General features: G+C 39.3%; 1 protein-coding gene across 2 annotated transcripts in view; it reads right to left on the bottom strand.

The window, feature by feature from the left end:
• Positions 1–18,031, bottom strand: part of LOC101742565 (serine proteinase stubble) — a 122,214-nt gene that overhangs the window by 46,035 nt on the left and 58,148 nt on the right. Inside the window, exon 3 of one of the 2 annotated variants that reach the window (XM_038019382.2) lies at positions 10,571–10,669. In XM_038019382.2, the coding sequence (XP_037875310.1) occupies positions 10,571–10,669 (99 nt within the window). The remainder of the gene's footprint in view (positions 1–10,570; positions 10,670–18,031) is intronic. The other variant, XM_038019383.2, reaches the window with a different exon arrangement.

Here is an 18,031-nt window from a genome sequence, read left to right as displayed (position 1 = left end):
GTAATAAAAATGAACTATATAGTAATGCCAATTTGGATATTTGTTCAGGATTAGAATGAGAAACCTGCCCAATTAACAAAACTTAGTTTGGCAGCAAAAGCATCAGATATGATCCTAATTAAAATCACTTTTACCATTTAATATCGCGTTTTTTTACTATAATTATAACATCATTAGAATATTTCCAACATTTAGAATACTTTCAAGTGGTCACGGACGATCAATTCGTTATTCTTTGACATTTAAATTTTATGTTACCTTAAAATAAAATAATATATAATATAATAGTATAATGACAGTAAAAAATGCGAGATTAAACCGTAAAAATTGTTTTAATTAACTTGCGACTCGCGAAAACCGAAAAAATATTCTTGGCAGGAAATTGTTTGCATTTCATTGACATAAACATAAAGCTCAATGTACAAAACAAAGATGTGTGCCGACCGAAAGTGACGAGCCGCTCAAACAACTTGAAAGCAACACGTATCATATGCGTGGAGTGTACTGTGACCATAATTTCTAAAATCCCTCTCATTCATCTTCATTAATACCATCCTTAGATTATTTTATTTTATTACGGCTCATAATTCGTCAAGAAACATAGTCACCTTGTGTTACGTAGCAACAAGAGCCCATAGACATCGTACCGTGAATTTTACCGACGATCTTATCACGTAAGCTCTGATTCTCGAAACAACTTACCTAAACATTACCTACTTATAAGTCTTGTATGGTAGAAACTGACTATAAAATTGTTTTGAACAGCATATATCTGAAATTTATAAGGAAAAGCGTTGTCACCTTACCCGTCAAAGGGCTAAGACAAACAAAGCGCTCCATCAATCCCATCAGATGGTAAGCGGTTTGAAAGCGAAACCACTTCACTTTCCACGATACATCGTCTTTATGGCTCACGCGAGTGCCGACCGTAAAATATTATTTTATGGGCTTTAAGATTTGATGAAACATTATTTGATAACAATAGTGTATTACGCTTTTCTATTTTAGTTCGCGGTTAATGAACTTTTAGGATAAGTGAAAGCGATAGTTGATTGTAAGCCACGTCCTTCTGTGGCTATCTTTGTTGAATCTGAATAAAGTGGAAATATTATTTAGCGCATATTATCGTGCGTATTCTTCATCTTCAATCCAATTTCAACGCAACTTAGCCTTAAATGTACCTGTATTAAGAGTTCGCAAACTCAAGCCACGTAGCAATATGACTTCAATGTTTTTTGCAGGTCGCGAATTCAACGTAACGTAAGGGAATCGCCCGGTGTGGTCGTATCGAGCGATTTGATTATGCTATAGTTCGAATAATCATTCGTCTCATGAAAAGCGTAATTATGTTACTAATCTTGGAAGTAGTCTATATGATAAGATTTTGGGAAGCGTTATTAATGCAGTTAAATTGTTTGGCATAACGCTTCAGGAAACAGGTATACGGACTGAGCGAAATATATTCGGTAAACGTGTTAAAAATAGTTTGACAACAAAGTAAAGTAACCAAAGAAGTTAACTTGTATAATACAATACACTCCTAAGACTAATGTAAGACTCAACTATATGTCCAATACGTGTGAGCTCTGGACTTCAAAGGGTTAATAGCAACTTTATTTCATTCACAGACTCGCACTTATACCCGCGTTAGATTTGTGATTCTAAAAGAAAGAATAATGGGTATTTTTCCGGGATAAAAGAGTTGCTTGTGTCACTTTCTGCCCGGAGTTGTACATGTCATACCACGATCGAATATTTTATATGTTTATTCAGGCTATAAGCTACATAGCTTAATTTAAAGCAAATTTTATACAGATCGATTCGATCATTTTTGCGCAATCGAGTAACAAAGCAGTGTAGAATAATTAATTGAACAATTTTAATACATATATCAGAGGATCAAATATGACCAAATTAGATAAAATATCCTTTTGTTCACATAAGATTAACAAAGACATATTGTCAGATCGGAATTATATTTCCCCGACACCGAACCCTCTTCAAGGAAAACCATAAATAACGAATGTTTTTCACGTAATTCATTCTTATTTACGGTACAAAACATTTCTTGGAATATTTGCGAAAATCATCGAATTTCTTGAAGAAGGAAAAATGATTTAGATTTTATTTTGTAAAATTCAGACTTTATTAAACAAAATTAAAACTAATTTTACGGTTTAATCTCGTCGTTGTCACCGACTGTCCTTGGCAACGAGATTAAATCGCAAGCCTGGTTTTAATCACATCGAAGGATTTGCTTACAATTTTTTTGTGGTATTAAAATAATTTATGTTTTTTTTTTTAAAAACCATATCTTCATTTCGAATTAATTCAACTAAAGCGTTGAAAACACTTCAAATCGATGCCTCCAATGAACACTACGCTAACTCCAAATTCGTAGATTTACAGGAATAGCGTTTAAACGAAAAAAGTTGATAAAATCTTTATTATTGCAGATATATTTATGGTTTTTTTGGGTAACTATCTGATTTACTCTTGCTTCGAACCCCATCAATAATGATTAATTGTAATACTTTTAACATAGTGCTTTTAACTTATGCGATTTACGTGAAAAACGAAAATTTCAAAATTTTGAGCTAGAGTAGTGTTCATTGGAGGCATCGAAATATAAAAGCAAAAATTATAAGCGATCCTAAATTATAAAAATAGTTGCACACAATCACTGTGATTAAATATGTACCATGCCAGGCTTACACTTATAAAATATAATTAAAACTGATTTTACGGTTTAATCTCGCCTTCTTATTGTCAATAATGACGTTTCGAATATTTTACGGTTTTTGTAATATATATTATAAGCATTCAAAATTATTTTCTTATACAGAAAGTCAATCAGTTACAAATAAAAAATAAATAAAGTATAGTACAAAAGAGTTTATAGAGCTAAAATCAAAACTGCTTACCACAGCTTAAGATACAGACAACAATTAGATAGCACATGGCTTTTTAAAACCTATTAAAGTTCAAAGATTTTTCTGCAAATGTTTTAACGTGTTACACTTTATAAAATTATAATAGGACTTTTAAAAATTCGTTTAAAAAGAAATTGCACTGCAAATCTAATTTTTTCCAGAAGCTTTATCTTTACAAAGAAACTGTTTTCCGGGCTTTCATACCAGACAAAAAAAGTCGGCCATAATTTTTTCGAGAAAATTAATTTTGCTTTAGATAACGTCGCAAAGACCTCAACTCTCGTTCATTTGAAGCTTGACAAATATTGTAGTTTATTGCGGTCTAGATTAAACCAAGATTGTGTTCAACTTTTTTTATTTGACGAGTGATATGTACGTATAGTTTAATAGTTACTTCGTTGGTCTAACGTATAATTAGAATCAAATTCTTAATTACGATATATAATTTGTGGTAAAGATCAGCTAAAGTAGATTATGTAATTTCAGTAACCATCAGAGTTTAATGTCTATGAGATGCATCCCTACTAATATATAAATGTGAATGTAAGTTTGTTTGTTACGCTTTCACGCGAAAACTACTCAACCGATCATTATGAAACTTTGTACACATATTCTTGGAGGTATTAGAAGTAACATAGGATACTTTTATTAAGAAAAAAAATATATTTCTCACGAAAAATTTAAAAATTGTTTGCCAAAAAATCTCAAAATCTAGCTTCTTCAACGCCATCTACCGGTTCAGTAATGAAGTTCCATTCCTGAGTACTGTAAATGAAGTCGCGGGTAAAATTTAGCGTTATGCCAAAGTAACTATTCCACGCGGACGAAGTCGCGGGCAAAAGCTAGTTTGACAATATAAAAGAATAAAATGACGTGTCATCTGCATTTTTAAAGAGAACGACAAATCATTATTTTGAAGTCGAAAATTTAGAGGGTGATATTTCGGTCGAGTTTCGTTTTGCATTGGAATTCACATCTACGTTTCAACATTGTTTATGTATATCAGATATCATCAACTGGAGTTCCTATCGAAGCGCACAGAATAGTAAAATATATAATTAAAACAACTTTTACGGTTTAATCTCGCTTTTTTTTTATTATTATTAAATTATTTTCAATGTTTAAAATACTTTACAGTTTCCGTGGTCACGGACGACATTGTAATTTCATAACTTAGATTTACGACTCGCAAAAACCGAAGAAAATAATATATATAATAAATAATACTTAGAATACCTAAACCTTACCCGAATCTTTTCGGCTACCATGACAGAAAAACTGTGTTAGATGACAACTTTTTTTCCCCTACATATTCACTGGTGGCCTAAGGGGCTATTACAGCTACGCCTAGACGGGTAGGTGAGCTCACAGGCTCAAATTGAGAGAATTTGCTGACACTTGCAAGAGCAGTTGTTCGCGGAATCTACCACCGGTTCGGAATCGCGACCCACTGAGAAAATCCGGCGAGAAACACAGTGGGAGATGACAACTGAAAGTCAAAGTCAATACCGGTATACGCAAATGTTATTGGGGGTAATCTAAGAAAAAGGATTTTCAACTTTAATTCCTCTAACTTCGTAGAAGTACTTAACAATCGATCCCAGTAAAATATAATCTGTACAACGCATTACTCTTGTATTATAAGCCTTCCAGACGTGACGTGCAATCCCTGGTACTGTAATAATAAGTAAATGATATGCCTTACAATTTTATCTTAAGGGGCAGTCACAGAGGTCGTAAAAATGCTAAGAGTTCATGATCAGTGTCCTTGAATAAGAATTTTTTTTTTTTTTTATTACTTAGATGGGTGGACGAGCTCACAGCCCACCTGATGTTAAGTGGTTACTGGAGCCCATAGACATCTACAACGTAAATGCGCCACCCACCTTGAGATATAAGTTCTAAGGTCTCAGTATAGTTACAACGGCTACCCCAGCCTTCAAACCGAAACGCATTACTGCTTCACGGCAGAAATAGGCAGGGCGGTGGTACCTACCCGTGCGGACTCACAATAGGTCCTACCACCAGTGGTTACGCAAATTATAATTTTGCGGGTTTGATTTTTATTACACGATGTTATTCCTTCACCGTGGAAGTCAATCGTGAACATTTGTTAAGTACGTATTTCATTCGAAAAATTGGTACCCGCCTGCGGGATTCGAACACCGGTGCATCGCAACAACGAATGCACCGGACGTCTTATCCTTAAGGCCACGACGACTTAAATAGAATAATAATGAAGTAAGTAGAAGCTTATTTTAAATTCTAATAAGTTTAGGCAAAAAATATTGAGTCTGTTGATATCACAATGAAAACGCCGCCACCTTGACTTTTTTTTACCCAGAACCACTCAGAGAAAGAGCAACAAATGCTTGCTTACCCGAAGTGGGAATCGAAACCACGACCCTCAAATCCGAACACATAGCTGCTTCACAGCAAAAAAGGCAGTATTGCAATAAATACTCGAGCGGCTGTGTAAGTAGACTATTTAAAGATTTAAAAAACCAAAGAGCATAAAACGACAAAAAAGGCTAAATAAAAATATAAACGCAAACCCATTCCATAAAAAACTATTAGTCGTAGCAACGACTAAACCTCTGAGTTCAGTTTTTTATAATAAAAAAATAGCGCGGCTGCGTTTAAAAGAATTTAATAGGCTATAAACGCTTGACAAAAATCAAATTAACGATTCTCTAAGCCAGCGATTCCCAATCCAGACACGCGGGGCTCGATTGGCGTTGCGCGACAATAAAACATGTTTAATCGTGGAAATATCGAGATAAAACAGTGAAGTTATATAAACATTATTAAAATGTATCATATTTACAACGCGTAGTTTAAAATGAACGTTATAATTCACTTATTACTGGTGTTAAGACCTCTTGTAAGTCCGGACGGGTAGATACCATAACTCGACTATTTCTGCCGTGAAGCAGTAATGCGTTTCGGTTTGAAGGGTGGGGCAGCCGTTGTAAGACCTTAGAACTCATATCTCAAGGTGGGTGGCGCATTTACGCTGTGGATGTCTATGGGCTCTAGTAACCACTTAACACCAGGTGGGCTGTGAGCTCGTCCACTTATCTAAGAAAAAAAAAATAAAAAAAATAAAAACTTAACTAAAACCGACTGACCTATACACCTTAAGAGAAACGGAAACATTTTTGGGAGCGGGTGTATAGTTCTCTATAGTTATCAGGGGAAAAGTTAGTCATAAATGAGAAGTCTTATTAAGATGAACAGGAACGAAAAAAGGTTGAGAAGTATTACCCTTTTTTTTTTTTTTTTTTCCGGGCCGGCGGCCGAACCTCCTACGAGGTCCCCGCGCCTAGGGGGCGCGCGGGGTATGTGAGACTCAACGATCTGCAGGTGTTGAGAGCAGATCGCGGGCCCAAGGATTTTAGGGCCCACCCACTAAACGACTCCCCTGCACTCTTACACCCGACGTCCGATCTCCGTCCGGGGTCAGAACCCGTTCAGAGTAGGGGGGTTCCCGCGGTCAACACTACAACCAGACACGCGGCGCCACCCCGAGGACGCCCGACCGACGGGTCGTCGAGGCGACAGTCGACGACCAACGACGTCGGTCTCCGCGGTACGGCGGCCCTACCAGGCCGCCCGGGCGGTGCCGCTGGTGTTCCGGGATACCCCGCTGGGCCAGAACCAGCCTGCCGGGTCGGAACGCGATACACCGCCGACCGGGTTGCTCTTCAACAGTATGTTCGGCGACGACAGCGACGACGAAAATGCGGACCGCATCGCAGTCCGCAGCCGCCGACGCGCCGTCCCGTCCTCCTGGTGCCAGCGCGCTAGAGTGACGGTAGCGTGCGGCGCAGCCTCAACCCCCTTAGGTCGCCCCGTGACCATCACCGGGAGGAGACTGCCTCCTCATAGGGGCTGGAGCTGGACAAACGCCCTCCTCCGAACCCCGGCTCGACGGCGGCGGCACGGCGCCGAGAGGGAAGAAGAGCTCTCCCTCTCCCGTTCCGCCGCCTCCTTCTGCGAGATGGTGGACTCGCAGAAGTCGAGCATCGCCTGCCAGGACTCGTCGCTGCCGAGCATCGTAGCCACGACGGTCGGAAGCGACAAGTCCGGTCCTATTTTTGCAACGAGGACGCGGCGCTGCTCCGCGAAAGCGGTGCAGTACGCGAGCGTGTGCTCCGCCGTGTCCTCGTTGCAGCCACTGCAGTGGTGGCACTTCGGCGTCGGCTCCCTCCGGGCGACGAGGTGCAGGTAGCGACCGAAACAGCCGTGTCCCGTGAGCACCTGCGTCGCTCGGAAGGTGAGACGTCCTCGGTCGCGATTCACCCAGTCCGAGAGGACCGGGCGGATCGCCTCGACAGTCCGTCGCCCGTAGGCGGGGTCCGCCAGGCGGCGAGACCACGCCTCGAGCACGGCACGCCGAGATTGAAGTTTCCGCGCTCGAACTTCCGCCGCGCCGGGACGCGGCTCCCCCCTGGAGCGGAGATCGCATCGCCACGAGTAATCCGCAGCGAGCACCTCCGCTTCTAGGTCCCAGGGAGGCGTCCCAGCTAGCACGCACGCCGCCTCAAACGAGACGGTGCGGTATCCACGAACCGCCCTGACCGCAATCACGCGCTGCGGACGTCGCAACGCCGCAACGTTGTCACGGGTCAGGGCGTGGCACCACACGGGAGCCCCGTACAGTGCCATCGACCGCACCACCCCCGTGTAGAGGCGGCGCACTACCACGTCAGGCCCCCCGACGTTCGGCAACAGCCGACTCAGCGAGCCGGCAGCCGCCATCAGTCGGGGACCTAATCTTTCCAAGCGCGGAAGCTCCAACGACCGTCCAGTACGAGACCGAGGTACCGCAACCCGGTTGCCTCGATCTCAACGCGAACGCCTCCGATCACGAGGTGGGCCCCCTGAGGCGGCGCTCTCCGGGCCCCGTGAAACAACAGGGCCTGGGATTTATCAAGCGCCACCTCCAGACCCAACCGTCGGATCCTGCCGATGACGAAGGCCACCCCCGCGCAGGAAAGACGAGCAGACTCGCGCAAATCCTTCCCCCGGGCCACGACCAAAGTGTCGTCCGCGTAGCAAACTATGCTTAGACCCGGGAGAGGAGCGCTAAGGGCGCTCCGCAGGACCCAATCATAGCCGATGTTCCACAAGAGAGGGCCAAGGACCGACCCCTGTGGAACACCGCGCTCAACGGGGAAGCGGAGCACCGTCCCACCGTGCCCGGTGCACACGACCGACCTATCCTCGAGGTAGGACCCGATCAGCCGACGGAGATACGCAGGGACGCCATGATACTGCAGCGCCCCCGCGATTACCGACCAGGGCAGGGTGTTGAACGCATTGGCGATGTCCAGGGACACCGCCAGTGCAACCCCACCCCGGCCGACAGCCTCATCAGAGAGGGCGCGCACGCGCATCACCGCGTCGATGGTCGAGCGGCCCTCCCTGAATCCGAACTGCTCCGCTGACAGATCAGGACCCACTCCCGTCAGGTGCTGGACGATGCGGGCGGCCACCACCCGCTCGAGCAGTTTTCCCGCTTCATCCAGCAACACGAGAGAAGTATTACCCTAAGGCAACATTGTGGTTCGGCATTTATAGGTACGTGAAGTAGTCATTTCCTTTTTACCATCGCACGCTCACCACCGAACTCCCTAAGTTTGTACGGAATAAACTACGGGCTCTTACATTGGTAATATTGTTTTCACTGTCAGTTACATCCTTTGGCTTCGAAAGCTTCTCAAAAATCGACGTAGAATGGAGTGTTTAGGGTTGGTACCACTATTATTCTTACATTTACATTCTCGTACTTATTACAATAGGCACAAGAAACTCACTAAGAGGCGTGAGCACGCATAACTATCTATGCAATTTAAATAAATAAAAACGTGAAAGACTTGCACGGATCTATTTGAACTAATGCAGCAAACAATTAAACGAAGCTCACTCACAAAAGGCGGATATGAACACGGCCTTACGCTCGCGGTAGGGCCATAAAAACAACGTGCACAATCCTGGATTTACGACGGAATCCGCGCGATAAGGAGTAGCGTTACTGCGTACTTTGTCCGTAATGAGATTAAGCCTCGAATATACCTTAGGTTTTCGGGCACAAATTTTCATTTAGGGAACCCCATTAACAATAACTTTTCTGACGATAAAAATATATAAAAATGAAGATATATTTCTGTCATGTTATATAGGATTTTTGTCCGCATTTAAGATTTCCTATAAAAGCACTTTGAAAACACAGTCATTTGTAATTTTACCTTAAATCCGTTATCTTAATTACATTATTTCTTTAAAAAATAATATTAATAAATCCTTAAAGATAACTCCGTGCATAAAAAAGTCAATAAATAAGTATGCTAACATGCGAAGGAATACATGTGAATAGAATCCTGATTGTATTGTAAAACGCTATGATTATTATGAAATTAAAAACCAACCATCTTAGAACTTATATCACAAGGTGGGTGGCGCATTTACGTTGTAGACGTCTATGGGCCTCAGTAACCACTTAGCACCAGGTGGGCTGTGAGCTCGTCCACCCATCTAAGCAATAAAAAATAAATAAATAAAAACAATTTCAGTTGTATAACATTCTATTTTTAAAGGCAATACATTTCTTAATTCCGATAGACAATATAAATAATTGTTGACTCTAGAAATTGCACACAATGCTACTCTAAATACTGGTAATATTTGAGCGTTCCGCTTGAAGAGTTTTTGGAATGTAACAACAAAAGGAAAATCTTCCACTGAATTCGATTGCTAAGTGGACCGATGTTCCGAAAATTATTGAACAGAACTTGTAAATAAACTTGTAAAAAGACTGAAATAAATAAATAAATAATAAATATTCAAGCTTATCAATGTATCAAATGTCAAATATATTGTGTTCTATGATAGGTGCCCGCTACAGTTTATTATTGCAGTTACAGTTACAGTTTATTATTATACAAGTACTATGAAGTAATACAGTGGAGACAAAGCCTTACCTTATCTATCTATTATAGTCTGTATACCGATAATAACATTCTTGTGGCGTTTAATCCATTGCAATTAGTATTCATTTAAAAAAAATTAAAAATCAATCAATAACGGACAGAAATAAACACGGGATCAAGCCATATTTGTTTGACTGTTTGTATTTAGGCTAAACCTATAGCGAAGTAAGTTGAACTATGACATCACTGTTCACATCTCTTATACGAATCCAATACTCTCTATATGTCCCATCAAATATTTTAAAAAAGTTACATTTTTTTATTTTATTATCGCTCTCAATTTATCGCAATACATGTGTCTTATTTAATTGTATATTTCATTTCATTTTTGTTTAAAACACGGTCTCAATTAACTATCAAATTGAAGTCTTCTTTTCACCACCTTATCCCACTAGGTGGGGTCGGCACAGCGATATTTTCTATTCCGTTCTCTTCTATCAGCCGTCATCTCAACACTCAATCCTCTCTCTCTCATATCGTCATTCACACACTCCATCCACGTTTCTTCGGTCGACCTCTTCCTCCTCTACCTTGCACTACCATTTTCATACATCTCCTAGTCACATCGAATTTAAGTAATTTTCTTTAAAAAAAAACGTTTCACAAAAACAATCAGGTCATGAAAATGTGCATGATGCTTACTGTAAATTTGCTCACCATTGCCCGCCCGGGGCGTTGGGAGGGCGGGCGCTATCAGCGCTAGAAGCGCGACCGCCCACCACCATGTCATCACAACCACACCTGAAAACAATGAGATGAGAGGGCAATTAGCGTTTATTCATCATCAAGAGAATTGGACTGGACTTGGAACTAGTGGTAGTGATCTCTTGTGAGTACCTCTTGTGAGTTTTTAGGACCTCTTGTGAGTCTGCACGGGTAGGTACCACCGCCCTGCCTATTTCTGCCGTGAAGCAGTAATGCGTTTCGGTTCGAAAGGCGGGGCAGCCGTTGTAACTATACTGAGACATAATAACATATAATAACATAACTTACATCTCAAGGCGGATGGCGCATTTAGATTGTAGATGTCTATGGGCTTCAGTAACCATTTAACACCGGGTGGGCTGTGAGCCGTTAAGACATAAAAAACATTATGTAGAAAACTTATGGATCAAAAGAAAAGGCAAAATAAAGAAAATAGTCATTTATAGTTTAAAATAATTACTTAGTTATTTGGCTTTTGATGGCAGAGAAATTTTAAGAAATTTTCATTAGTTTAAAATTAATTGTGGCTCAATCGTCCATGCTAAAGGGAAAAAAGACGAACAGCAAATTACGGAGATTTTCTTTTCTGAATTTGTGAATTACTCGAAACGTAATAGAACATTATCTTTTATGAAATCGGCAGTAAAAAAAAAAACCTTTAAAATGACGTAGTAATTGAATTTTTGACGATAAAGATATCATAAACAGTCTACATTCGTTTTCATTAGATATTATTACCCATATTGGTACAAAATAAATCATTACTCATTCATCAGTGTCGTATAATTTTTTACTTGATATTTTTATTCCGACAAAAAGCTAACAAGATGGAAATCTCAAATTCTTTTGAAACAGAATTACGATCAAAGGCGGCTTGCTGTGAAACGTTGAACTTTTAGCTGAGCGACGTGCAATTCGTTCCACCGAATTGAATATTTTCAAATAAATTTCCACGCTGGAAGCCTCGGAGCGGTCGGTACCTGAAAATTCTGTGAAAACTTTTCCGAGAATTTCCGCGAGTCGACATTTACGATTGAAAAGCATTCGCAGTGTCGAAGCGGATTTTAAAGTTGGAAATAACTTAAAGAGGATTTTCACTTGAAGCTTCTCTTAGAATCTGCAGTTTGTTTTACTGAAATATTTTTAAGTCTACGAAACATATTTTTTTCCCTACCTATACTGATAGCCTTGAGGGGCTATTTCAGCTTCGCCCTAACGTGTGTAGGTGAGCTCACGGGGCACAAACCGGAGTGTTGCTAACACTGACCCTAGGAAGAGCAGTGCTTCGCAGAATCTACCACCGGATCGGAAAGGCAACCCACTGGGAAGATTACGAAACAAAAATAATTCGTACTCCTTTTATATGGATATACATTTAAATCCCACGTTTTCTTGACGCAATATTAACAAGCCCTACGTAGACTGTGAAATTTCCATAAACCTATCCGTTACCTGCCCTCTTACTCTATCAAATACATCACAACGCAAATGGAGCTATCTTGAGGCTGAAGATCTATTATAATAGCGGTGTTCACCCGGTCACTGCTTTATACTAGGTAGACCGAGAAGCTCATAAACAGATCTAAGCAGAACTATTAAAACTAATACGCCAGGTTTACAACACAAATTCTAAAAAATTTCTCGTCATTAATTAATGCCTCTAATGAATACCAAGCAAAATACGCAATAAGGACACATGTTACAATTATCGACCCCAATTGAACATCAAGTGAAAAACGCTTAATAAAAAAAAGTACAAATGTAAAACTGAGTGATCTTCCAAATTATCAAAGAAGTTCGTTTAAAGAATTTTAATCGGAATTTAATTTACGTCAATTTTATGAGAGTGTAATAATAAAAAGCACGAATAATTCGAATGGTCTAAGCCGAGAGCCCGATATTTTTACTAACCTACATTTGATAAGGCAGGCCGTTAAATAAGTCTCGATAAAGGCGAGAAAGCACTCGCGCTTATAAATATTTACGATTGTGCGGCAATAAATTACGAGCTCATATTGTACAGTTATGATGAAGTTGTGTTTGTAACAAAATGAGCTTAGATAAAGATACACTATGATATGCCGAAAAATTCACTCGGGGTAAAACGATTTTCTTATATTATTATTATGCAAATTTGAATCTGGAAATTATAAAATAAAGAGGACACGTGAAAATTTTGCATGGCGTACCGTAATCTCACTTGTGTTATTTTAAGACGAAAATCGATCGAAACCACAGAAATAAATTATTTCTGTGATCGAAACTGATTCGACATACGCCTATTTCTGCCGTGAAGCAGTATTGCGTTTCGGTTTGAAGGGTGGGGCAGCCGTTGTAACTATACTGAGACCTTAGAACTCATATAAAAAGGTGGGTGGCGGCATTAACGTTGTAGATGCCTGTGGGCTCCGGTAACCACTTAACACCAGGTGGGCTGTAAACTCGTCCACCTAAATATACAATAAAAAAAGACATCGAACACAAAAGTATCAAAAAGTTTGATTGAAATGACATTTTTACGATAAATGATTATTATTTCTTGAAAACAATCGCTGCTAACTATCACGAAAACGTCTCATAACGAACAAAGTCTCAGAAAGTATTTTTAATAGGACGAAAGCGAACAAGGCAAAGTTACAAGAATATCGAAAACGAATTTGTTTTTTCGAGTATTCAATATTACTTCTTAATGAGAAAAGTTCTAAGCGCATTGCGAAAATTCATCTAACTTTCTTTCGAAGTCTCATGGCTCAACTTTTTAAATTATCTGTAAAAGAGTATTTGATATATTCTTTCACGTTCAATCCATTCAAATCAAACCAAATAAATAAATAAAAATTCAACATAAATAAAAGTACATACTTGTTGAACGTCAAAAAGAACTACCGCCAATTAACAAAAACTAGCCTCCGTCCTGAGAAGAACTGGCAAGAAACTCAGCGGGCATGTCTTTTTTTTTAAATATTAGACGTTTTATTTTTATTTTAGATTTTTTTTAAATATTCTGTTTTACAAGGTTACAATTCTAAGCCACTGGTATATAAGAAATTTGAAGTTGCCGTGCTCGAAAGGATAAGACGCCCGGTAGTACTCGGGTCGAGTGATGCGAGCTATACCATACAAATCGCGCAGACAGATTCAAATTATTTCTAATAAATACGCACCTAATGAAAATGACGCAAAGGATTTCCACGACGAAGCAATACCGTCGAGTATTAAAAACGAAAATCCTCAAAAAAAACACATTAATTTGATTAGGGCTCACTGCAAGTACGCTCGATTAGGTATTTATTACCTTCTTGCCTATTTCATCAGACAAACAATCATACGTTCTGGTTTTAAAAGTGGAACATGTAACACTAAGAACGCATGCCCCAACGTGAGTATCGGGATTCGCATATGTGGGCTCCAATAACAACTTAACGCCAGATTGGCCATGAGTTCGTTCATTCATCTACGCAATGAAAATAAAAAATAATTAAATTCCACGTAATTTATGAAGCACTTATATAAAAATTATTCGCGCGCTACTTGTCGTGGGCTGACAGTACTAAGTCAAAAATCTTTCGTGAAATAATGACAGCAAAGGTGAGCAATATTAAGTAAGTCAGATAAACCAGCGAATGCATAGACCATATTACTTTGCGAGCAGAGCACTAACTTCCACTACGTGTAACAGATATATAATTTCCTTTGGCCAATTTAATTCGTTTTCCATCACCTTTCTCGTTTAGTGATTAGGGCTGCTGAATACCGAACTCACTGGATCCGAATCCTGATCGAAGTTTTGTAGGAGATTTTGCTTGTTCCTTTCTGGCATGTCGATGTTTTCGAGGAAGCCTAAAGATGGTACGTCTTAAGATGAGTACTCGCAATGTGGCCTTTATTGGTTCTCCTAAATGTTTAACCGTAGCTTACCTTTGTACTGGTCTTAACATCTCAACTAAATTAAGGTACAAACGAGCTGTGCGCTTATTGCGAGCTTTTAACGTTCTCGATAACGTAAAAGTTAACTCAAATGTGTATGTAGTTGCAACAGCGCCCCTAGCGGCAAACAGAGGCAAACGTTGTCTGAAAACTGATTGTCTCAAAGTGTACGTGGCGTTCACATTACGAAGCAACGCTCTCCAACACAAGTCCAAAGCTAAGAACATACTATTAACATTAAAGTTAAAAACCACAGCATCATGTCACTAATTGAAAAGCCATAAAAACTAATTTCGTAATAAACACTTGAATATTCCGTGTCGTAAATTATGTTAGTTATAAAGGCAGCTTTCTTTACAAGTTACCGTGAAAGTAAAGTACGATTTCATCAGTAAGACATGGGTTTGTTTACGAGCCAACAAACCGTGTTAAGTATTTATCTATTTTGTAACAAGATTCGTGCGTATGTTGTGTCGGGCCGGGAAACTAGCGTTTTTTAAGTTTTTATTTATTTATTCAACATGTTCTCAATAAGTGGTTTGCTTCGTGCTGTGACGATTGTTATTGACTATAGACTCTGTCGTCTGTGTCTGGCAGCCACAGCATACGAGTGTACTTAGTTTAGGACTATTAATTGTATAATGTCGGATCAACCCACTTAATGTTTCCTAATAATAAATCTTATAAATACATCAAAAAAATATCGATTTGATTGCATCTCTTTACTCCTACTATCAATTTTCCTACTACAATTTCCGACGTTGACAGTACTATACAATCTTCATTATAGTTTAATCTACTACACATTTTTAGTCTGATGTCAAGCAAGACTTTCATATGAACAAGTGGAAGGAACATGACTATCATGAAGAGCTTCAATACCTGCCTGTTTCTGCCGTGACGCAGAACAAAAAAATTAAAAATACGACATGACTTCTATGCACAAATGCTACTACTTATATTTGTGTGCTATCTGCATTGTCTAGATATCAGACAGTGTACCGAGCTATGATCTCTTTTATCTTAAAGACAACGAAATTCACTACAATTTTTTAACTTATAAGATTAAAGTGAATATGGCTGACGATAACAATTGGAGCTTACGAACATGGCCAGTAAATAGACGCGTTCACTAATTCAGTTAACGCTCTGCTCTACAGCTGCTCGTTTCGTGGCCCACGCATTACACACACACCGTAAACTGATCTATCAGTCAATAAGACTTTTATTGGGGAGATCGACGTCGGGACTCCGACATAAAATCCATAAATACACCCTCGAACTCGAGAATTTTTATGGAAAAATACGATCTTTATGAAATCCGCTGAGCTATGAAGGGCACATACGTTTTATTGCAAGCTTTTCGATCGGGTTTTATAGGAAATAGTGATTGAATACGCGAACCGTGACGCGTGACCGAGATACCTACGCATACGAATTTGGTTTATCTGAGAGTAAGTACGATTTATTGTTTTTCGGTTTCTATATTAAAGTCGATGTGTGTATAAGTTGGTTAAGGACCGGATTAAGGTCAGTTCAAATTCGGCCAGCAAAACGAACTGGGTTTGATTGTAGTTCTAAAGCCGTTAACGATATTTAGTGTGACAGTGAAGATTTTTACAAATGTATTATCAATGTTACCTATCACCATTAAATTGTGGGTCTATATTGGGTTCAGAATGCATTTATTTGAGTACATACAAAAAAGTATTCGATATGTTCTTTATTTATTTATTTATTTCACAAGCCTTTAGAGTGAGTTAAGTATTGCTAAATAATTACGTTATAATTATGGAAGCAGCAAATAAAGCCAAACTTGACGACCGAAATTACTAAAAGTAAATAATTAGCACAAAAATGTCGACAATTATCAATTGTAAGTTTTTTTAGTAAAAAAGCACCTCTATGCACAATGTAAACTATATCAAACATTTATGAGGTTAACAATTTTAGAAAACAAAAAATAATCACTTTCGTGCGCACTATTACTCTGATCACAAGCGAAACTGAACTTTCGTATCGAAAACTACCTAAGAAATCGGAAGCATAACAAATTGAACCTTTGGTAGTACATTAAAAAAGTCTAGAAGTACTATTAAGCGATTTCAACGCTAATCACTGACAATCAGACGTCATTAAGAGCCATTGTTCCGTGCAGTCGGCTCTTTCACCTCATTACGATATGAATGAAAGTAAGGCTAATGTAGTCATTATTTCAAATTTGTGAAATTGAAAGTATGTGATTGAATATTTCGAATTAATAGTGCATGCAGGAAATGTCAGCCCAAAATGTAAAAGCATTTTATTGCAGCCTTGTTTTTTTCTACAGGAAAAAATCGCCGGATCCCCATCCGTGCAGCGGATTTGGTTCCGACGGGCCGGTGCCCTGTCGGAGTTATTGAGACGGTGGGACAGGGTTTACGCAGAGCGTTTTATATCCATCGCGCCATCCCCCAGACGTGCAGCCTTGTAAATTAATTTTAAGAGGTCGTAAACTTGGGTCTAGCCAAGTCCACTAATCTGTTTTGTTACTCTTGTATCACGATGCCTTTATGTTCATGGATGCTCAATAATAGATTCGTAGTTCGTTGATCATCATCATAGTCGGTTACTGTTGGCAGAGCAGTCGTAGTCATGTGGAATTCTTGTTTATTAAAGCCTTGATAGATGTTCTCAATAGTTTGCGAACTGAGGCTTGGGGCACTCACTCGTTAAGTGGGGTTTTAGTAAGGTCTTTCACCTGATCAGTCCAGTGCATGGGGTTTCGTCCACGACATTTTTTACCGTTGATCCTACCCTGAAAAACAAGCTTCTCGGTAGACTCTGCTGGCCGTCGCGATACGTGTCCAAAACATTGAAGAATCCTAGATTGCACTTTTGACAACAACCTTTGAGAGATGTTAAGTTCTTTTAGGATCAAGGCGTTGGTGCGATGCTCAGTCCAAGAGTTCGTCGATACGAGTTACTTAATAACAGCTAATTTTGAAATGAACGCGCAAAATACATGAACCGTTCATCGCCAAATGGAGGTCCCACAACCTCCCTCCTAAACTGAAGAGCTGAAGCTGTTCCAATTGTCATACTTAAAGACCGGGTGCCATTTGTTTATAACTAAGATTGGAGATATAAAACTATTGTCATCTCGTTTCAAGTAAAGCCATATTATTATGTCATTAAATAGCAAAAATTAATATTAATTCTCTTAAAATTAATTCTCTTGCATTCTCTTAAAATTAATTCTCTTGAATGCTCTGCAACATTGTAGACAGTCAAAATGACTATAAAAGCGTGGCATAGACAACATAAAGACATCTTTGTATTCGAAGGGTAGATGTGATCTGAAGCCTACCTTAATTGTTGTTATAATTAAAATGAGTTTTAATTGTAAGAGTATTTCGATGAAGTGTTATACGATAATCACTTTACACGTTATAAAAAAAAATTAAGCCTTTCAAGGGCCTAAAACGCAAT

Source organism: Bombyx mori, chromosome 23 (assembly GCF_030269925.1).
Source record: "Bombyx mori chromosome 23, ASM3026992v2".
NCBI lineage: Eukaryota > Metazoa > Arthropoda > Insecta > Lepidoptera > Bombycidae > Bombyx > Bombyx mori.
The sequence above is the reverse complement of the archived record's forward strand: the minus strand, read 5'-3'. Positions and strand labels throughout refer to the sequence as shown.